This window comes from Gorilla gorilla, chromosome 1 (assembly GCF_029281585.2).
Source record: "Gorilla gorilla gorilla isolate KB3781 chromosome 1, NHGRI_mGorGor1-v2.1_pri, whole genome shotgun sequence".
NCBI classification, from domain to species: domain Eukaryota; kingdom Metazoa; phylum Chordata; class Mammalia; order Primates; family Hominidae; genus Gorilla; species Gorilla gorilla.
This window is the reverse complement of record NC_073224.2, coordinates 82,448,552-82,471,948: the sequence shown is the minus strand read 5'-3', so window position 1 is coordinate 82,471,948 and position 23,397 is coordinate 82,448,552. Positions and strand designations below refer to the sequence as shown.

The window sequence follows — 23,397 nt, the reverse complement described above, 5'->3', positions numbered from 1 at the left end:
GGAAATTGTTTCTTCCTATATTTGCTGGGAGAATTTTTATAAGATTTGTATTATTTCTTCCTTAATTGTTGGATAGAGTTCACCAGTGAAACCATCTGGGCCTATAGTTTACTTTGTGGGAAGCCTTTTAAATCATGAATTTAATTTCTTTAGTAAATATTAGATTTATTCCATTTATTATTTTTTAAATTTCTTGAAATGTTGGTGATTTGTCTTTCAAGGAATGTTTCAATTTTATTTGGTCTATTGCACAAAATATTGACCTATTTTTTTAAACATCTATAGGGTTTGTAGGATCTTCCTTTATTCCTGACATTGGTTAATTTATTTTTTTTCTCCCTTTGTTTTAATCAGTCTAGGTAGAAGTCTGTAACTTATTGACATTTTCCCTCCAAAGAGCCAGATTTGGGGTGGTTTGATTTTCTTATTTTTTTTTCTGTTTTCTCTTCGGTTTATTCCCTTTGTTGTTTCATTATTTTTCCTGCTTTGGGTTTCACTTGTGTTTCTTTTTCTGGCTTCATGTGAAGATTAGATCATTTATTATTATTATTATTATTATTATTATTATTGTTATTATTATTATTGACAGGGTCTTGCTCTGTCACCCAGGCTGGAGTGCAGTGGCACGACCATAGTTCACTGTAGTGTTGAACTCCTGGGCTCAAGCGAGTCTCCCATCTCTGCCTCCTGAGTAGCTAGGACTACAGGTACATGCCATCATGCTTGGCTTTTTATTTTTGTATGGATGGGGTGTTGCTGTGTTGCTCAGGCTGGTCTCAAATTGCTCAAGCAGTTCTCCTGCCTTGGCCTCCCAAAGTGCTAGGATTACAGGTGTGGGCCATTGCACCTACCTAATCTTTTTTTTTTTTTTTTTTTTTTTACTGCTTTTTTCCTAATACTTTTGTATTTCTAAGGTTTAAACATTCCCTCTAACCACTGCTTTAGCTGCATTCCATGAACCTTAATATATTGTGTGTTCATTTTAATTATATTTGAAATATTTTCTAATTTCCCTTGTTATTTCTTTTGTGTCCTATGGGTCATTCAGAAGCATATTGTTTGATTTTCCAATATTTTTAGATTTTCCTTTTTTTTTTTTTTTGCTATTGACTTCTGATTTAGTTTCATTTTGGTCACAGAGTATACTCTATATGATTTGAATTCTTTTAAACTGTTCAGACTTATTTTATGACTCAGCATATGGTCTACTGTGAATTTTTCAAAAGTACTTGTAAGGGATGTGTGCTCTGCAGTTGTTGAGTGGAGTATCCTATAAAAGTCCATTATGTCAAGTTCTATAATAAGATTTTCCTGTGATCTTTACTCAGTAGATCAACAATTTCTATGACTATTACTGTAAGCAACAGTAGTAATAGCCACTACTAATTATTTTTTAGTTTACTACATACCATACCCTCTTCTAAGCACTTTACGTGGATTAATTTGTGTAATCTTCAGTAATCTCTATTGAGGTATAAGTGCCATTATTACCTCCATTCTCTGGATTTGTACTTAGGCACAGGTAGGTTATTAGGTGGTGGACCAGGAATTGAATCTAAGCAGTTTGACCTTAAAACTTACACATAAAATGTTTATGGGAAATGGAAAATTATGATAATCTAACACTAAAATTAGGATTTTTTTTTCCTGAAAACTTTTTTTCATGAACAGTAGTTTTTTTTGGTTATATTCTTCTTCAACTTGGTTTTTCCTTACTTGCACCATCTTGATGCTGGTATCACTATTTAAATTAGTTATATGAAGAGTTTGTAAAGAAAATCTAAGGACTTGTAACATTGGAAACATTGACAGTGTACTTGCCCTTACTCCTTTAACAAAATAGGCTCTTGGCTGGTAAAATTCAGTGATTTATGATCCTGATCTATGAAGAGCACTCTGCTCATATGGGGTTATTTGAAAACTGTTTGCCAAAAAGATTTCTGCTCTAAAAGCCTTTCTAAATGAATGAACATTTGGTATTTTCTTGTTACATGCTAACTCCACTGGCTTAAAGCTTTGCTGGTTGTTAAAATGTCAACATCCCCAGGAAATAGGTCATAATAACTTTTACTAGTTGTATTGTCCTTATTGGTAGTGACTTTAATAAGATTCTTTCCTTTAGTCTAGGTTTTATTAGGGGTCAAGGTAAAGAAATGAAGAGGGCATTTCTACTTGAAGTGTCACTATATTGAGCAGGAAAGGCCAAAATCCTGTATCACTTACAATTTCACTGAGATGCCGGTAGTCATTTTAGAAATGATTTTCAATGTTTAGTTTAGTTTATTAAACACTTATTGAGTGCCTACAGTGTGGTAGGCATTATGCATTATGTGAAAGGCATTATGCTATGTTGGGGATATTTGAATGAGTATTATCTATTCTCTGTTCTAAAACAGTAAACAATATACTGGTAAAAATGTTACAATACTAGATGATAATGGAACAATAGAAGTATATACATAGTTCAGAAGCAGCACTCACTAATCACCCTTATCACCCTTATTGGAGTTCAGTTAGACATCTTAGGTTTGTATCCAGTTTACTCTGGTGTATGTTTCACAGCTGTATAACCTTAGGCAAGATATTAGTAGTCTCTGAAATGGGGATTATAATTATGCCACCCCAAAAGATTGTCATAGTGAATAAATACTAATTCATTTAAGACCCTTAGAACAATGCTTCCTACCTGATAAACAACAAATATTAGTTATTATTGTTGTTAGTATTATTAATTGACTACCTGTTTGTCTTCTATCTAGTCTGTATTCCTTTTGGGCAGAGTCCTTTGTGTATTCAGCCTAACATAAATGAATGAATGAATCAATGAATTGAAGAACTAATTCTGGTGGATAGGTCAGGTGTTTGAAGTGTGACAAAGCAAAGAAGGGGATTTCAGTCAGAGACAATAGTTGGTTAACTTCATAAATCTCTGATCCAACATTGTATATTCAGGATTTGTGGGAAATCAGATATTGATGGAGCATCAGTGGACTTGGGTGGGCAATTACTCTGAAGAGATAGATAGGTCATTACCATGTCAGGAATTTAGAGACTATCCTCAGGTACGGAGGAACCATTGAAGGGTTTTAACTTCTGAATGACTCTAGATTTTTAATTGAGAAAGGTCACTGTTACTACAGTGAAAAGGATATCGAGACTGGTAAATAAAAAGTAAGAAGGCTATTGTGGCCAAGATAAGAAATGATGATAGCCTCAAGAAAGGCAGTGGCAGTGAGGATGGTGGAAAAGACAAATTTGAGAGATGTTAGGGAAGTAAAGATAAACAAGATTTGGTGTCTGATCTCATGTGAGGTTGAGGGAAAGGAAGAAAGGTGTGATTATTTTCAGGTGACTGGGTGGTTGTTGATGCTCTTGATTGAGATAGAGTTCCTGAAAGAAAAGTTTTGAGGTGATGAAAGGTAGTGAAGTTTTTGATACATTGAATTTTTTTTTTTTCTTGAGACAGAGTCTCCCTCTGTAGCCCAGGCTGCAGTGCAGTAGTGTGATCTTGGCTCACTGCAACCTCTGTTTCCCGGGTTCAAGTGATTCTCCTGCCTCAGCCTCCTGGGTAGCTGGGACTACAGGCACGTGCCACCATGCCCGGCTAATTTTTGTATTTTTAGTAGAGATGGGGTTTCACCGTGTTAGCCAAGATGGGCTCGATCTCCTGACCTCATGATCCGCCCACCTTGGCCTCCCAAAATGCTGGGATTGCAGGCATGAGCCACTGCGCCCGGACTTTTTTTTTTTTTTTTTGGGACAAAGTCTCACTGTTGTACATGCTGGAGTGGTGTGGCGCAGTCATAGCTAACTGCAGCCTTGAACTCCTGGTCTCAAGCAGTCCTGCCTAGCTTCCCAAGTTGCTGGGACTACAGGTGTGTGCCACCACACCTGGCTAGTTTTTCTTTCTTTCTTTTTTTTGAAATGGAGTCTCATTCTGTCACCCAGGTCAGAGTGCAGTGGCGCCATCTCAGCTCATCGCAACCTCCACCTCACGGGTTCAAGCGATTCTCTTGCCTCAGCCTCCCAGCAGCTGGGACTACAGGTGGCCACCACCACGCCTGGCTAATTTTTTTTGTATTTTTAGTAGAGACGGGGTTGCACTATGTTGGCCAGGCTGGTCTCAAACTCCTGACATTGTGATCCACCTGCCTCGGCCTCCCAAAGTGCTGGGATCACAGGCATGAGCCACTGCAGCCAGCCTCTTTTTTTTTTTTTTTTGGTAGCAGTGGGGTCTCACTATGTTGTCCAGTCTAGTCTCAAACTCCTGAGCTTAAGTGATCCTCCCACCTTGGCCTCTCAAAGTCCTGGGACTATAGGTGTGAGCTACCAGAAGTGGCCTGATAATGTTGAATTTATTGTTCCTGTGTGACTCCCAGGTAGAGATGTTTAGCAAGCAGTTGGATATTTGTAACCTAAGCTTGGGAAATAAAGATTTAAAAAGTGGTCAGTGTTGAGAATGATGAAGAGCAGTAGATGAAATCACCCAGAGCCTAAGTATTGAATGAGGAGTGAAGGCTAAGCCTTGGGAAACACAGATGTTTAAAAAATTGGAGAGGAGGAGGATTGAGCCAAATAAATATAGAAGGATAACACAGATCTGGGGGTAAAATCATAAGAACATGATGTCAGGAAAGGCAAGAGAGGAAATAGTTTCCAGCAGGAGAGAATGCCTGAAGTATCAGTTACTGCAGGGAGCTTATTTAGGGATTTAATTGGTAAATAAGAGACAGTGTTCTTAAACTCTTAAGACTTGGACAATTTCTGAGGAATAGTGGGACAGAAGTCAGATTGCAGTTGATTTAGCATTAATTGATTTAACCCCCAGCCCTCTGTGCATCTGGAGACAAAAGAGATGCTGGGTACAAATCCAAAGTATTAGGATAGATTTTACTTTATTTTATGTAATTTACTCTCTTCTTGTACTTTTCCTGAGTTTGGAAGCCAAACTCTTCTGCTAGTGATACTACTGAATGAGCATTCCATTAAAATATGGACTCAAGTGTAAAAACTGCTTGTCACCAGCATTTATAGGAATTGCGTAACAGATATTTTAGAAGTTAATTTCTTCGGCAGATTTGGTGTAATTCAGAAATTATGCATCACTTGGTATTTTCTTTTTTTGTAATTTATTGAAGGTCTTTGAAGACAGCTGAAAGAAAAATGAGAATTTCGGAAAGTTCCCTTGCTTTCAATTTTATGTGCTTAAAACATGTCAATTCAAAGTTTTTTTAATGAGTTTTTAAGGACCCCAATATAGAATTCATATTGGAAATACTCATAACTTTATGTTGATACCAGCTGTTGCTACTCTGATAAATTGCTTAAGAAATGATTTAATGGGCTATTATTTCTTCTCCTGTTACTGGAAATAAATGTCATGCATCTTTATCCATAAGGTGTTTAGTGACAGGATTCTTTGATAGGGAACTGATTATAATACAAATAAAAAACAAATACCTTTTTAAGTATTTGTTTTGTTTTGGTTTGCTTTGTTTTACCTTGCATAATTTTTTGAATTATGGAATAATTCTATATTCTGCTGGTGATGTTTAGGCAAAACAATGATAAGACACCAGGCACATTTAGGTGCTACTACTTATTTCTGAGTATGTACTATATTGTATTGAAGTGAGTTGTAAGGGAGAAAACATTTCTTAGTGTCTTAGGTTTATGGCTAAGACTCCCTATAACAAAAGACAGAATAACAAGAGAAAAACATAGAAATTTATTTAAGTTTTACATGACATAGTGTTGCAGGTTTTCTTTAGTTCAGCTAAAGACGGGGTCCTTGTCTGTCCCACGCCACAGAAATTTAGGCTTGCAGATGGTTTGAAGGGTGAGTAAAGCAGGATTTTATTGGGTGAAAAGGAAGAAAAGGGGGAAGCAGGGACTCTCGCTAGGCCAGAGTGCTAGAGCGCCTCCTGCCGGCTCTTCAAATTCCAGGTTCCACATAGGAAGAGGAAGGGCCAGGTTCCTCCCGCTGCAAACAGGGCGAACTTCTCGAGTTCCACTCCAATGAGCATTATGGTTGGAGTTTTTCTGGGGCGGCCCTCGCACCTGGCTGTCTCATTCCCCTCTCTAAAGAAGTATATCTAACTGCTGTTAGATTAAGGATAAGGACTAAGACCGATCTTAACTGCTTCCTGCTGATAGGGGGCGCTGTTTTGGGGGAAATGGCAGAGCTCCCTCAGAGACCTATCTAAGGGTTTCCAGCAGAAGGGGCCATCGTCAGAGGCTCTGGTTGCATGATTGTTTGGAGTTTGAGGGCCTGAAGGCAAGAATAGACAAACCGGGTTATTAGAAGACATATATCAAAATGAAACAGGGGCACAGGTAAGGGCAGCTCAAAAATCCCAAGGCTGGAGGGCAAAAGCCTGACTGGCAAAAACACTTCACCCTTTTGCTGGCATGTTGGGTTTTTGGGTTCCCTTTCCCTGAGGCCAATCCTAAGCCAACCAGTGTAAGGGCTGGGAAATTAACTCTTTCCAGTTTGGAGGATGCATCCGAGGGACGTGTCCCATAGTACAGAGACACAATTACCTATCAGTGAAGAGAGGACAGAGGAGAAAAAAGGAAAAAAGAGGGTGCCTTTTAAAGGACTCCTAGGGGTCCAGGGTGTATTTTAAAGGGGAACAGACTGAAGATAAATGGCTACCCATCTAGAAAGAGGGGAGCAGACGTCCCTGGTTCCCTTCTCTTCCTAGCAGATACCCAGGGTACCTGAGGGAGAGAGGGAAGAGTGTCCTCTTTCCGTCTTCTGTCCTTGCATCCCCGAGTTCTGGTGACCTTGGCAGGTGCCACCATGAGTACCAAAGCTGCTTGCACTCATGAAGCAGGGGGACCTGAGAATTGGAATTATCTGCTCTCACCTATGTCTCTTTCTCACCTACTGTCAGTAGCCTTGGAGTTCCCTAGACCTGATTTATGCCATGGATACTGATGTGGCCTTTATCCAAATAGGAAGCTTGGGCTTGGCTTAATAGGAAGGAATCAGCCACACTCACCTGCGCCTGTGCCTTTTAACTTCCCTTATTGTCTGCCTTTGGATCCTTCAGATCCAATTTTCTTTCCTATGGCTTTGACCCAAAATTTGGGATTGAGTCTGGGGCAGAAATGTGTCTTATGGGGGTTGAATGGACTCCTTATCATAAGCCAAATGCTAAGGTGAAACTGTGGAACTGAGTCCTCCTCCAACAAGGGAGAGGAAAGGATGTCTTGTGACACACCCAGATAACTGGTGCTAAGATTTGGGTACATGGTGCCTGGCTTTGTTTACCTCCCTTGGTCTTACTTTCCCGAAAGGAAACCTCTGAGTGATGAGCATCCTGTTTATTCCCATCATCTGGCAGGATTTGCAGGATAATTGCTCAGAACTAGAATATTGATCCAGACTTGTACATTACCCATCCCTTTTGTTCTTTCTGAGCTGCAGCTGGAAATTGCTGGTTAGTTCACAGGAACAAGCAGAGTTAGTCTAAAATGTAGGTGAAAACTTAAAAACAACTAATGAGTTTAGAATTTAATGGCAAATATAAGTTTTGAAACGTGATTTCTCTCTGTCTAGTCCTCATGTTAAAAAACAAATCGTCATAGGACTGAGTGGTTTGCAAAATAGACTTTAGTTTTATACTTGGCCTGATTATTTGCATAAAGTGCAGCAAGAATAATTATTTCTACATAGGCCTTTTGGATTGGTTTTGATGGAAGTTTGTTCCATAAGGAATCTCAGATAAGACCTTTTAAGTCCGAGCCTAATCATGGGTTTGTATCCTCAAACACCTGTGAGTTGGGTGATTCTCTCCTCTTAGGGTCCCAAGATAAACTTGGGAGCTCCTGGACCTGTTAGCAAGTGACATTCTTTACTGACCACAGGTCAGGAACTGTACAGGGACTGTGTAGACAAGGGTAGGTGGCCAGTTTCTCACTGGGCTTTTATGGGCTCTGCAATTTGAGATTGACTCAGCCTCGGTAAAATAACCACTTTCTCCAATTGTGCTCTGTTGCAAAAGAAAAATGAATTCTTACTGCACTGATGCAAACAGCTATATTGCCGTAAGAAGGCTCACAGATAGTTTTCAAATTCTGGCGGAACTAGGCAGAGAGAAACAAACATGCTCCAAATCTTGATCATAGGAATATACCTTACTCAATTATTAAAGGCCATAAATAGTTCAAAATAAGTTTCCTTGACTCTGAAAAACAAAGCAAGGATCAGCAGTATTCCAAGTAAAAGTCAAAAAGGTTGCTTTGGCTTTCTGAGTTCAGTGCATTTAGTTAACTCTTGTTTTGCTTGATATTCATGAATATTTCAGCTCTTCATGAGTCCTGTACATTTTCCTTTATTAAAATGTTACAGTCTCCAAAGTTATCAGAAGTCTGTGTTTGAGAGCGACTGTTAAAGTTCTGTAGCTTATTATAAACCATCTTTTGAAAAGGATTAAAATAAGACAACAATTGTCTGTGAGTAGCAAAATACCCAGGGTAGTTACAGTTAGAAACACAATTGACAAATAAGTGTGGTTATTTCTGTGGTTTATGATAACTTAACATTGATTATGGTTGACAGCATATACTTAGACATTAGAATTTTAGAAATCCCATATGATTTTTGAACATATATTATCATTATTCACAAAAATATAACCTAAAGAAGACAGAACATCATTTTGGCAATCCCATGTACCTAAACATGTCAAATAATCCTGTTTACCTCTCTTTTTCTGGACACTTCAGGGTCCCCTGAAGTATTCGAAAAGCCAGGTGCTGGCTGGGAGTGGTGGCTCATGCCTGTAATCCCAGCACTTTGGGAGGCCGAGGCTGGTGAATCACCTGAGGTCGGGAGTTTGAGACCAGCCTGGCCAACGTGGAGAAACTCCATCTCTACTAAAAATACAAAATTAGCAGGTTGTGGTGGCGCATGCCTGTAATCCCAGCTACTTGGGAGGCTGAGGCAGGAGAATCCCTTGAACTCGGTGGTGGGGCGGAGGTTGCAGTGAGCCGAGATTGTGCCACTGCACTCCACCCTGGATAACAAGAGTGAAACTCCATCTCAAAAAAAAAAAAAAAAAAAAGTGAGGTGCCAGGGAACACGGTTTTGAAACTGAAGTTTGATTTTGGGAAGGCTGTTAAATGTTCAAGTTTTAAAATACTTGAAGCCAGGCCTGGTGGCTTATGCCTGTATTCCTAGCACTTTGGGAGGCCAAGGTGGGTGAAACCCCATCTCTACTAAAAATACAAAAATTAGCTAGGCATGGTGGTGGGTGCCTGTAATCACAGCTACTTGGGAGGCTGAGGCAGAGAATTGCTTGAACCTGGGAGGAAGAGGTTTCAGTGAGCCAAGATAGCGCCACTGCACTCCAGCCTGGGTGACAGAGCGAGACTCTATCTCAAATGAATGAATGAATGAATGAATCAATGTCTGAGAACTGAATGACAAGAAGGAACTCACCATAGTGACACAGGATTTTTCTTGGTCACTTTGCCAGTCGGAGACCTCTGGTTGGTAACGCCCCTGTCCGGGCCTTGCTGGGCCTGGGTTCATCACAGGAGATGCCCCACACTTGGCCTGCCAGTTCATGCCCGGTCTGCAGTTTGTCATGGATCCCACGGCCACTGCGACTGTGTATTCAACCTCTGGTTGGAGGTGGGGTGTGAGCGAGCAAGTATGGGGTCTGGCCAGTTGTTCCAAGTGCTGACACAGAAGCAGGCTTTGTGCAGTGCTTGTTGCTGGACTAGGCATGTCTCAAGCCCACTCTTGTGATGGTCTCTGATGTCCAGATAGAGGACACAGCACCCAGGCAGGGGTGCTGTGACTCTGAAGCCCCTGAGGGGGTGTTACAGCATGCTAATTAGCTCAAGGGGCTGAAAGAGCTGTTAACACACTGCCATCTGGAATGGATGGCGGTGTGTTAACCACTCTTTCAGCCCCTTGCCCCAGTTTGGCCTGTGGCTGCAGGCCTGGCTCAGCCCCATTGCTGCTTTCCGTTGTGTGGGGCAGCTGCCCTCTGCCAGCAGAGGGCAGAGTTCCACAATGTTACAGCCTTCTGTGTACCCAGTTTCAGTGGGTCCTGAGTTCTTGTCCCATGACCAAGAAGAATAGGATCACGCTGAGAATTGAAGAGTGAGGAAGGTGGAGAATTTAATTGAGCAATGAAACAGATCTCAGCAGAGAGGGGACACGAGGGTGGTCCCCTACCCAAAGTCAGGTGGCCTCTCTCCCATTGTGGCTGGGTCCAGGGCTTTTATGGGCTCAGATTGGGGAGTGTATGCTGATTGGTTTGTGAGTATGCAAAAAGATTAAAACAAAGGCAGCACTCAAAGTTGGGCATGACAGTGTAAAAAGTTAATTAGGGAAGGGGAGGTATATGTAAAATAGGCGAAGGCTGGGGATCAATCAGAGGAAAGTGTGCCAAATGGGAAGACAGATTCTCAGTCTGGTTTGTGGATTTGACTTGTAACTTGTCTTTCAGGCTTTAAACTGCCTTTTGGCTTGAAGGTGGGGTTTCACTGGGGACCTGCCCCTATCTGCCTAGGATTTGTCTGCCTCCTGCCACTGTCAATATAAAGATCCAGGGAAAGACTTTTCAAAGGAACAGCTAATGTAAAAGTTCTAAGATACGGACAAGCTTGGATTGTTGTTAGGATTGAATTCTTGCTATCCTTATTGTTATTACCATAGTAATTATTTTTGCAGGATTTCCAGAGTAGTGCTAGACTAGGACACAGAAGCCACTTTTGCTGCTTCATTATTCCTGAACATTACTTGCATATTGTACTATAGGTTAGACTCTCTCATGCTTCATAGTGTTACATCAACAGCACAAAATGATAACAAGAAATAACACTTGTTATTACTGTGTGCTGAGCATTTTTCTAAATACTTTACTTGCTTTTTGTGTCTGGCTTGGGACAGAATTTGGATTCAGAAAAGAGAGAGGTCTCAAGAAACAAGAGAGGAAGGAAAGTTAGAATGAATTGAGAGGAGCCATAATGGTAAAAAGACATGAAATGGTATTTCAGGTGAAGAGTTAAGGAGGAGCAGAAACTTTTCTCTTGATAAATCTGTTTTCCATATGCCAACTTCCTGTTTTTTATTTTCAGACAAGAGATAGTTTGGAGGGAAGAGGCTTGCCCATAAGAAAAGGATAGGCTTCAGGTCAGGACAGGAGTTAGCTGTTCTCAGAAGTTTCTATGACTTGACTTTCGATACAGGGAAGTAAGCTACTTTTTTGATCTGTGCTAAGTGTAGGTTTGATATTAAAATATCAAATGTTTTCTTGCCCTCTCCTCCAAATATCTTCTTTGCTTTTGAGTGCCTTGACATTCCTTTAAGTTGGAGACAAAACTTTTAATCAACTATTAAAGTCAAAAAGCATAAAAGGAAAATTCCTATTTGAAGATGCATGTTGGTTTAAACCTACTTAAATCAAAGTATGATCAGTCAGTAAATAACCAAAAGTAACCAAATAATAAGAATAACTATTCTAACTGCAGAAAGATGAAAATTAACAAGGTTGTGGAGTACTTATAAAGTTGTGAGAAAATATCTGTCGGGGGCATTTTCTTTTTTTTTTAACTTAGTGCTTCTGATTAGCATTGGCGTTCTTTACTGTCACCTCTGCAGAGGTAAATAGAAGCTGCTTGGAAATGTATTTTTTTTCATGTGATTTAATGTATCTGTAGCTTAGTGAGAATATTTGATTCTGTTACATGTTTTATATAGACATTCTTGTTGAAAATAACAGGTCTTGTAGGCAATGGTTCTCAGTTCAGCTTTGCATCAGATTAACTTGTGAACCTTAAAAAAAAAAAATCCAGATTCCTAAATCCTGCCCTAAGGATTAGGCATTAGTGTTTAAAATATAAAAAGCCTCAGGTCTGGTTTCCTCATTTATGGCCACTGTTGAGACTTGTAACTTTAGAGAATTTATAGAGATAGCAGCATATTGTACTTTGTATTTAATATTTGATGATGGCATGCCATATTGAAAAAGCTTTTAGAATTTATTTGCATAAATGTGATGAATCTTTGTAATGTGACTTAGCCAACCCACATTTATTGAGCTCCTGTTTACATGTTGCTAAGCTATAATGAATGCTAATATGAACCAGGCAATTTTCTTTACAAATACAGATTGATTTTTTAGTTATCTAAAATATGTGAATATTGGGAACAAGTAGTGTATTTTAATAAAAATATACTTATTTGAAACTCAGTTTTTAGGTGCAATATTTAGATTCTATATGAGATCAAAGTAGTTCAGATTCTGCTTGTATAGGAAACTAAGTGCAGATGAAATATTTTACCGCTATTGTACAATTTTGTACTACAACATCAGAGTTGAGTTGTTTATTCAAAACGTTTGTCAACTTCTGAGAAAGACAGTTATATTGTTTGTAAATAAGAACAGTTTTATTTCCAATCTGTATACTTTTTCTTGCCGTAATGCACTGGACAGGGCTTCCATGGGATGTTGAATGAGAGTGGTGACAGTGGACTTTCTTCCTTCTTTCTCCATCTCAGGGGGAAATTATTCAGCCTTTTACCTTTAAACATAGTGTTACTTGTAGATTTTTCTTAGATACTCTTTATCAGGTTGAGGAAGCGTGCTTGTATTACTTGTTTACTGAGCATTTTTAACATGAATGAATGCTGAATTTTCTCAATTGCCCTTTATTTTGATTATGACATTAATTGATATGAACATAAGGTCTTTCTTCTTTAGTCTATTAGTATAGTGGATTATGCCGATTGATTTTTCCAATGTTGAACCAGCTTGGCATTCCCCAACTAAATCCTATTGGTTGTGATGTATTTTGTATGTGTATGTGTATAAAATTTGTAATTTGGTTTATATATATTTGATTTGAAATATATTTGAATATATATTTATTTGAAATTGTTTTATGTATATGTATAAAATGATTTGATTTGCTAATATATATAACTTATAATTTGATTAGCAAATTAAATCCATATATATTTATATATGTAACCCACATATATATTTTTATACATATAACAAATATATCTTTAACAAAAAATATAATAACTATATCTGTGGCTACCTATCAGGGATGGGTATAATATAGGAAGGCATATTGGTATGCATGTGGTTCCCCAACTGTATACGGTTGTAAAAATTCTTTGAGCTATATACTTTAGGTTCATGTAAGGTAGTCAGTTAAGAGTCTAGCATCACTTGCTTATCTGTCTGTCCTAGAACCTCTGGTGTCTCAGGTTTTTCTGATGAAAAGAAATTGAGTTCTCCAAAAATAATTAGTAGGTTTCATCATATTAGTTAAAAATAATACTAGAGGAACATAAATTTAGAATATCCTGTGAAGGACAGTGCACCTTAAAAGTTTTCAGAACCTCAGACATGCTGTAGATCAAACACAACACGCCATTCTTCATTGCAGCTCTTTTGAATGCATTATTTAAATACTATCTTTCAATGTTTCCTTCAGATTTCTAATACTTAAATATACTGTTATATTTTTCTCAGTCTGAGGGAAAAGGCCATACCAATGCTGGAGATGCAATATATGAGGTGGTGAGTCTACAGCGAGAGTCTGACAAGGAGGAACCAGTCACTCCTACTAGTGGAGGGGGTCCAATGTCACCCCAGGATGATGAAGCAGAAGAGGGTAAGAAGTTGGACTTACTCAGTTTATTCTGTCTGTATAGCTGCTTTACTTACAATCTTCAGAGGAGGTGTGTGTGTTGTGGGGAGAAGTGGTGGTTATTCCTAACCTCTGTTACCCTTAGGCCAAATTCTACAAGATGCAGAAAAGAATTTGGTTCATTTGGTTCCTAAGTTGCATAGTCCCCAGTGCCACTTTTGCAACTATTTAAATTTGACAGCATCACTTGGCTGTTGTTGTTTTCTATTTTATTTCAATTATTTTTATTTTTTATTTTTTTGAGATAGAGTCTCTCCTGTCACCCAGGTTGGAGTGCAGTGGAAAATCTCGGCTCACTGCAACCTCTGCCTCCCGGGTTCAAACAATTCTCCTGTGTCAGCCTCCTGAGTAGCCAGATAGAGGTGTGCGTCACCATGCTTGGCTACTTTTTTTTGTATTTTTAGTAGAGATGGGGTTTCGCCATGTTGGCCAGGCTTGTCTCAAACTCCTGACCTCAAGTAATCTGCCCGCCTCAGCCTACCAAAGTGCTGGGATTACAGGCGTGAGCCACTGCACCTGCCCTCAATTAATTTTTTAAATTTTTTAGTTGTAATTATAGCCTTTTTTTATTTTATTTTTTCTATTTTATTCTTTGCCTATATATATATATTATATATATATTTTTTAATACTTTAAGTTCTAGGGTACATGTGCACAACGTGCAGGTTTGTTACATATGTATACATGTGCCATGTTGGTGCGCTGCACCCATTAACTCGTCATTTATATTAGGTATTTCTCCTAATGCTATCCCTCCCCTCTCCTCCCACCCCATAACAGGCCACAGTGTGTGATGTTCCCTTCCTGTGTCCAAGTGTTCTCATTGTTCACTTCTCACCTATGAGTGAGAACATGCGGTGTTTGGTTTTTTGCCCTTGCAATAGTTTGCTGAGAATGATGGTTTCCAGCTTCATCCATGTCCCTACAAAGGACATGAACTCATCCTTTTTTATGGCTGCATAGTATTCCATGATGTATATGTGCCACATTTTCTTAATCCAGTCTATCATTGTTGGACATTTGGGTTGGTTCCAAGTCTTTGCTATTGTGAGTAGTGCTGCAATAAACGTACGTGTGCACGTGTCTTTATAGCAGCATGATTTATAATCCTTTGGGTATATACCCAGTAATTGGATGGCTGGGTCAAATGGTATTTCTAGTTCTAGATCCTTGAGGGATCGCCACACTGTCTTCCACAATGGTTGAACTAGTTTACAGTGCCACCAACAGTGTAAAAGTGTTCCAATTTCTCCACATCCTCTCCAGCACCTGTTGTTTCCTGACTTTTTAATGATCGCCATTCTAACTGGTGTGAGATGGTATCTCATTGTGGTTTTGATTTGCATTTCTCTGATGGCCAGCAATGATGAGCATTTTTTTCATGTGTCTGTTGGCTGCATAAATATCTTCTTGAAGTATCTAATGAGAAGTTTCAAATGATCTCCTGTGACTTTAGAATTTTCATGATTGTTACGTCATGTCCTGTTTCTCATTTGACATCATTCAATTCTTGTTTTTCTTGTTGCTGTACCCCTTACCACTGCTTTTTTTGGAAATAGTGGGGTATCTGCTCTATTTACTACATGGTTGCTGCTGAGCGATAACTGACCTCACAAAAAGCGCACATCATATGGCTCTGTGCTCAATACTCTTTTTATACAAACTAGAGCTAAATGACAGATGTTTACTTTAAGACCTTGTATCATGTGCTTCTAGGGTATGGTTTATTAATAGTAAATTTCTTAATTTTTATTATCTTTGAAAAAAGCATCTTAGAATTCTCAGTCTTGCTTCTGTATGAAACTATTTTTTTCTATGATTGCCATAAACATAATAATTATTTTTAGCTAATATTTATTTAGTGCTTACTATATGCTAAGAACATTCCAAGTATTTCAAATATGTTAACTTATTTGAGTCTTACAATCCTATGAATACTCTTATTAACTTGGTTTTAAGGATGAGAAACTGAGACACAGAGAGCATCATTACTTGCTAAGCTCACTCAGCTCAAAGTGACAAAGCTGAGATCTGAGTCCAGGCTATCTGACTTTGAGATTTGTACTTGTAACTATGACATTATTCGGTCAAGTTAGCCAGTTGACTAAAACATGAGAACAACTCACTTTTAAAACTAAGGTAAAATTCACATAACTTGAAAATAACATGAAAACTTAAACATGTACAACTCAGTGGCATTTTAGTACATTCACAATTTTGGGCAACCATCACCTCTATCTAGTTCTTAAACATTTTCGTCATCCAAGAGGAAATATTATACCTATTAAGCAGTCACTCCCTGTTCTCCCCTTTCCCTTCCCCCTGGCAGCCACTAATCTGCTTTCTATCTCTATGGCTTTACCTATTTTGCATAATTCATATAAATGGAATCATACAAAATGTGACTTTTTGTGTCTGGCTTCTTTCACTTAGCACAGTGTTTTCTAAGCATATTGTTTCATCTACATTGATACATGATATAGCAGGTGTCAGTATTTCATTCCATTTTATGACTGAATAATGATTGTTTAGATAAACCACATTTTGTTTATCCATTCATCTTTCAATAGACACTGGTTGGTTCCATATTTTGGCTATTGTGAATAATGCTGCAGTACACATGGGAGTGCAGCTGTCCCTTTGACATACTGGTTCATTTCCTTTGGATATATATGCAGTAGTAGGATTGCTAGATTATATGGTAGTTCTATTTTTAATTTTTTGAGGAACCACCATAGTGTTTTTCATAGTGGTTGTACCAATTTGTATTTCCACCAATAGTGTTCAAGGGTTCCCTTTTCTCCACATCCTTGGAAACACTTACTTTTGCATTTTGATAATAGCTGTTTTAATGGGTGTGAGATGATATCTCATTGTAGTTGTGATTTCCATTTCCCTTATGATTAGTGATGTTGAGTACCTTTGCATATACCTGTTAGTCATTTGCATGTCTTCTTTTGAGAAATGTCTATTTAGGTCCCCTGTCCATTTAAAATTTTTTTTCTTTTTGCTATTGAGTTGTGCAAAATTCACATATATATGTGTATTTACGTATGTATGTGTGTATGTATACAGGCTGTATACATATCTATATATATACACACACATATACATATATGCATATCTGTTATGAGATGTGTGATTTGCAAAATATTTTATCTCATTCTGTAGGTTGCCCTTTCATACTGTTGATTGTTTCCTTTGTTTTGCAGATGTTTTTTAGTTTGATGTAATCCCATTTATCTATTTTTGCTTTTGTTCCTTTTGCTTTTGGGGTTTTATCCAAAAAATCATTGCCCGAACCAGTGTCATGGAGCTGCTCCCCTTTGTTTTCTTCTAGTAGTTTAATTTAAGTCTTTAATCCATTTTTAGTTTATTTTTATGTATGGTGGTGTGAGATAAAAGTCTAATCTCTAATTTCATTCTTCTGCATGTTGTGGATATCCAGTTTTTCCAAAACCGTTTATTTGAAGAGACTGTGCTTTCCCCATTGTATGTTCTTGGCACCTTTGTTGAATGTCAGTTGGCTCTAAATACATGGAATTATTTCTGTTCTCTTTATCCCATTGGTCTATATGTCTATTTTTATGCTGATCTCATGTTGTTTTGGTTACTTTAGCATTGCACTAGATTTTGAAGTCAGATAGTGTAATGCTTCCAGCTTTGTTCTTTTTGCTCAAGATTGCTTCACCTATTTGGGGTCCTTTGTGGCTCTATATGAATCTTAGGATTTTTTTTTCTATTACTGTGAAGAATGTCATTGGAATTTTGTTAGGGATTGTGTTGTGATCTGTAGATTGCTTTGAGTAGTATAGACATTTAAACATATTAATTCTTCCAATCCATGTACACAGTATATCACTCCATTTATTTGTATCTTCTTAAATTTCTGTCATCAATGTCTTATAGTTTTCAGTGGAGAGATCTTTCACCTCATGGGTTAAATTTATTTCTAAGTATTTATCTTTTGTAGTTAATGGGATTTAAATGGGGTTTAAAAGATTAGTTTTCAGATAGTTTGCTGTTACTCTGTAGGAATTCTACTGATTTTTGTATCCTGCAACTTTACCGAATTTATGTATTAATTCTAACAGTTTTTCGATGGAGTGTTTAGGGTTTGCTATAAATAAGATAATGTCGTCTGCAAACCAGGACAATTTGATTTCTTCTCCAATTTGTATACCTTTTATTTCTTTCTCTTGCCTAATTGCTTTGGCCAGGACTCATTACTATTTTGAATAGAAGTGGGAAGAATAGGCATCCTTGTCTTGTTCTGAATCTTAGAGGAAAAGCTTTTAGCCTTTCCCCATTCAGTATAATGTTAGCTATGGGTTTGACATGTATGGCCTTATTTTATTGAGGTATATCCCTTCTATACTTAATGTGTTGAGAGTTTTTCACGTGAAAGGATGTTGAATTGTGTCAAATGCTTCTTCTGTATTAGTTGAAATTATCATATGATTTTTATCCTTCATTCTGTTCATGTGATGCATTACATTTACAGATTTGCGTATGTTAACTCATTCTTGCATCTCCTGGATGAATCCCACTTGATCATGATGAATAATCTTTTTAATGTGCTGTTGTGTTTGGTATTCTAGTGTTCTGTTGAGGTTTTTTGCATCTGTGTTCTTCAGAAATATTGGCCTGTAGTTTTCATTTTTTGTAGTATCCTTGTCTGTGTCTGGCTTTGATATTAGTGTAATGCTGGCCTCATAAAATGAGATTGGAATTACTCTGTTTTCTTGAGTTTTTTGGAAAAGTTTGAGAACAGTTGGTATTAATTCATCTTTCAGTCTTTGTTAGAATTCAGCGATGGAGCCATCAGGTCCTGAGCTTCCTTTTTTTGCTGGGAGACTGTTTATTACTGATCCAGTGTTATTACTCATTATTGGTTTGTTCAGATTTTCTATTTCTTGATAATTCAATCTTGGTAGGTTGTATGTGTCAAGGAATTATTCATGTCTTCTAGGTTGTTTAACTGTTTGAATATAAGGGTCTATAACAGTATTTTATGATTCTTTGTATTTCTGTTGTATCAGTTGAAATGTCTCCTTGGTGTTCAGGAGCATATTGTTTAATTTCCATGTATTTGTGAATTTTCCGAAGCTTTTTCTGTTATTAATTTGTTGTTTTATACTATTGTGGTTGAAAAAGATACTTGATACAATTTCAGTCTTCTTAAATTTGATTAAGACTTGTTTTGTGGCCTAACATATGATCTGTTCTAGAGAATGTTTCATACACAGTTGAGGAGAATGTATATTGTGCAGTTGTTAGATGGAATGTCTTATATATTATTTAGTCTAGAGTGTACTTTAAGTCTGATGTTCCTTTATTGATATTCTGTCTGGATGATCTGTCCATTGCTGAAAGTGGGTTGTTGAAATCTCTTACTATTTTTTGTATTGCAGAATATCTCTTCAGATCTATTAATGTCTGCTTTATATATAGGTACTTTGATGTTGAGTGCATATATTTACAATTGTTATAGTCTCTTGCTGAATTGACCTTTTTATTGTATAATCACCTTCTTTGTCTCTTTAAATTTTTTTAATTTTATTTTTTTGTGGACACATAGTAGGTATATATATTTATGGGGTACATGAGGTATTTTGGTAAAGAATGCAGTGTGAAATAAGCACATCATGGAGAATGGAGTATTTATTCTCTCAAGCATTTATCCTTTGAGTTACACACAATCCAGTTATAGTTTTTAAGTTATTTTAAATTGTACAATTAAGTTATTATTGACTATAGTCATCCTGTGTGCTGTCAAATACTAGGTCTTATTCATTCTTTCAATTTTTTTTGTACCTATTAACCATCCCCGCCTTCCCCCGCAACCCATCACTACTATTCCCAGCCCCTGGTAACCATCTGTATTAGTCTGTTCTCACACTGCTGTAAGGGTACTACCCAAGATTGGGTAATTTATAAACAAAGGAGGTTTAATTGACTCACAGTTTTGCATGGCTGGGGAGGCCTCAGGAAATTTACAATCATGGTGGAAGGGGAAGCAGTTACTTTCTTCACAAGGCGGCAGGAGAGAGAGTGAGAGAGAGAAAAGGGAAGAGCCCCCTTATAAAACCATCAGATCTCATGAGAATTCATTCACTATCATGAGAATAGTATGGGGGAAACTGCCCCCATGATCCAGTCACCTTCTACTAGGTCTGTCCCTCAACAACTGGGGACTACAATTCAAGATGAGATTTGGGTGGGGGATGCAAAGCCTAACCGTATCATCATCCTTCTACTCTCTGTGTCCATGACTTCAATTGTTTTGATTTTTAGATTCCACAAATAAGTGAGAACATAGAATGTTTGTCTTTCTGTGCCTGGCTTATTTCACTTAACATAATGATCTCCAGTTCAATCCATGTTGTTGCAAATGACTGGATCTTTATTTTTATTTTTTTGAGATGGAGTTTCACTCTTGTTGCCCAGGCTGGAGTGCAGTGGTGCGATCTCAGCTCACTGCAACCTCCGCCTCTTGGGTTCAAGTGATTCTCTTGCCTCAGCCTTCTGAGTAGCTGGGATTACGGGTGTCCAGCACCATGCCTGGCTAATTTTTTGTATTTTAGTAGAGACAGGGTTTCGCCGTGTTGGCCAGGCTTGTCTCAAACTTCTGACCTCAGGTGATCCACCCACCTTGGCCTCGCAAAGTGCTGGGATTACAGGCATGAGCCACCATGCCCAGCTGACAGATGACTGGATCTTATTCTTTTTTATGGTTGAATAGTCCTCCGTTGCATATAAGTATCACATTTTCTTTATCCATTTATCTGTTGATGGACACTTAGGTTGCTTCCAAATCTTAGTGATTGTAAACAGTGTTGCAACAAACACAGGAGTACACATATCTTTTTGCTACACTGATTTCCTTTCTTGTTGGAAATGTACCCAGCAGTGGGATTGCTGGATCATATGGTAGCTTAATTTTTGGTTTTTTGAGGAACCTCCAAACTGTTCTATATAGTGGTTGTACTAATTTACATTTCCACCAACAGTGTACAAGGGTTCTTTTATCTCTACATCACTAGCATTTGTGATTGCCTGCCTTTTGGATGTAAACTATTTTAACTGGGGTGAGATGATATCTCATTGTAGTTTTGATTTGCATTTCCCTGATGATCAAAGATGTTGAGCATCTTTTCATATGCCTGTTTGCCATGTGTATGTCTTTTTTTCTTGAGAAATGTCTATTCAAATCTTTTGCCCATGTGTTAATCAGATTATTCGATTTTTTCCTACAGAGTTGTTTGAGCTGTTCCTTATATTTTCTGGTTATTAATCCCTTGTCAGATAGGTAGTTTACAAATATTTTCTCCCGTCCTGTGAGTTATCTCTTCACTTTGTTAATTGCATCCTTTGCTGTGCAGAAGCTTTCTAACTTGATACAGTCTCATTTGTTCATGTTTGCTTTGGGTGCCTGTGTTTGTAGGGTATTACCCATGAAATTTTTGCCTAGACCAATGTCCTGGAGATTTTCCCCAGTGTTTCTTATAGTAGTTTTATAGTTTGAGGTCTTATACTTGAGTCTTTAATCCGTTTTGTTTTGATTTTTGTATATGGTGAGAGGGGATTAGTTTCATCCTTCTGGATATGGATATTCAGTTTTCCCAGAACCATTTATTGAAGAGACTGTTCTTTCTCCAATGTCTGTTTTTGGCACCTTTGTCAAAAAATATTTCACTGTAGACATATGGATTTATCTCTGGGTTCTCTCTTCAGTTCCGTTGGTCTATGTGTCTGTTTTTATGCCAGTCCCATGCTGTTTTGGTTACTATAGCTCTGTAGTATAGTTTGAAGTCAGTTGTGATTCTTGAACTGCCTCAGCCTCCCGAGTAGCTGGGACTACAGGTGCCCACCACCACGCCTGGCTAATTTTTTGTAGTTTTAGTAGAGACGAGGTTTCACCGTGCTAGGCAGGATGGTCTCGATCTGACCTTGTGATCTGCCTGCCTCGGCCTCCCAAAGTGCTGGGATTACAGGTATGAGCCACCACCACACCCAACCATAAATGGGATTATTTTTAAAAATTCTTTTCCACGTTGTTGACAATTGGCATATGTAAATGCTACCAATTTTTGTATTGTAATTTGGTATCCTGTAACTTTATTGAATTTGTTGATAAGTTTTAATAGTTTTGTGGTGGAGCCTTTAGGTTTCTCCGAATATAAGATTATGTCATCTGCAAAAAAGGATAATTTGACTTCTTTCTTTCCAATTTGGATGCCCTTTATATCTTTGTCCTGTCTCATTGCTCTAGCTAGGACTTGCAGTACTGTGTTGATTAACAGTGGTAACAGTGCTCCAGCTAGGACTTCTGGTGCTATATTGAATAACAGTGGTGATAGTGGGCATCCTGGTTGTGTTCCAGATCTTAGAGGAAAGGCTTTCAGTTTTTCTCCATTCAGTATGGTACTAGCTGTTGGTCTGTCATATATGGCTTTTATTATGTTGAGGTATGTTCCTTCTATCTCAAGCTTTTTTGAGGGTTTTTAATCATGAAGGGATGTTGAATTTTATCAAATGCTTTTTCCGTATCAATTCAAATGATCATAGTTTTTTTCCTTCATTCTGTTGATATGATGTATCACATTGATAGATTTGAACCATCCCTGCATCCCAGGGAAAAATCTGAATTGGTCATGATGAATGATCTTTCTAATGTATTGTTGAATTCTGTTTGCTGGTATTTTGTTGTTGATTTTTGCGTGAGTATTTATCAGAGATATTGGCCTATAGTTTTCTTTTTTTTGATGTGTGTTTGTCTGGTTTTGGTATCAGGGTAATACTGGCCTTGTAGAATGAGTCTGGACATTTGGAAGAGTTCCCTCGTCCTCTGTTTTGCAGTAGTTCGATTTGGATTGGTATTAGTTCTTTAAATGTTTGATAGAATTCAACAGTGAAGTCATCGGTTCCTGGGCTTTTCTTTAGTGGGAGACTTATTATTGCTTCAATCTCAGTACTTGTTATTAGTCTATTCAGGTCTTGGATTTCTTCATGGTTCAATCTTGGTAGGTTGTATGTGTCTAGGAATGTGTTCTGTTCTTCTAGATTTTCCAATTCATTGGCATACAGTTGCGCATAGTAACCACTGATGATCCTTTGAATTTCTGCCATCTCAGTGATAATGTCTCTGTTTTCCTTTCTGGTCTTATTTATCTGTATCTTTTTGCTTTTTTTCTTAGTCTGGCTAAAGGTTTGTCAATTTTGTTGAACTTTTCAAGAAACCAGTGGTTTGTTTCATTGACTGTTCATTTTTTAAAGTTTCAATTTATTTGTTCTCTGATCTTTATTAGCTCTTTCCTTCAACTAATTTTGGGTTTGGTTTGCTTCTGCTTTTCTCATTTTTTAAGATGCATCATTAGAAGGTTTATTTGAAGTTTTTCCTTTGTTTGATGTAGACATTTATAGCTATAAACTTCCCTCTTTGTACGCTTTTGCTGGGTTTCGGTATGTTGTGTTTCCTTAATCATTTATTTCAAGAAATTTTTCAATTTCCTTCTCAATTTCTTCATCGACCCACTGGTCGTTCAGGAGCGTATTGTTTAATTTCTCTGTATTTGTATAGTTTCCAAAATTCCTCTTTTTAACAATTTCTAGTTTTATTCCACTGTGGTCGAGAAGATGCTTGATATTATTTCAGTTTTTTTGGAATGTTTTAAAACTTATTTTGTGACCTAAAATATGGTCTGT

The 23,397-nt window shown here is 37.7% G+C and overlaps 1 protein-coding gene across 11 annotated transcripts in view; it reads left to right on the top strand.

The window, feature by feature from the left end:
• RABGAP1L (RAB GTPase activating protein 1 like) overlaps positions 1-23,397 on the top strand; it is an 815,258-nt gene that overhangs the window by 117,515 nt on the left and 674,346 nt on the right. For all 11 annotated transcript variants that reach the window (XM_031012360.3, XM_055366257.2, XM_055366261.2 and 8 more), the window contains one exon: positions 13,512-13,653. In XM_031012360.3, the coding sequence (XP_030868220.3) occupies positions 13,512-13,653 (142 nt within the window). The remainder of the gene's footprint in view (positions 1-13,511; positions 13,654-23,397) is intronic.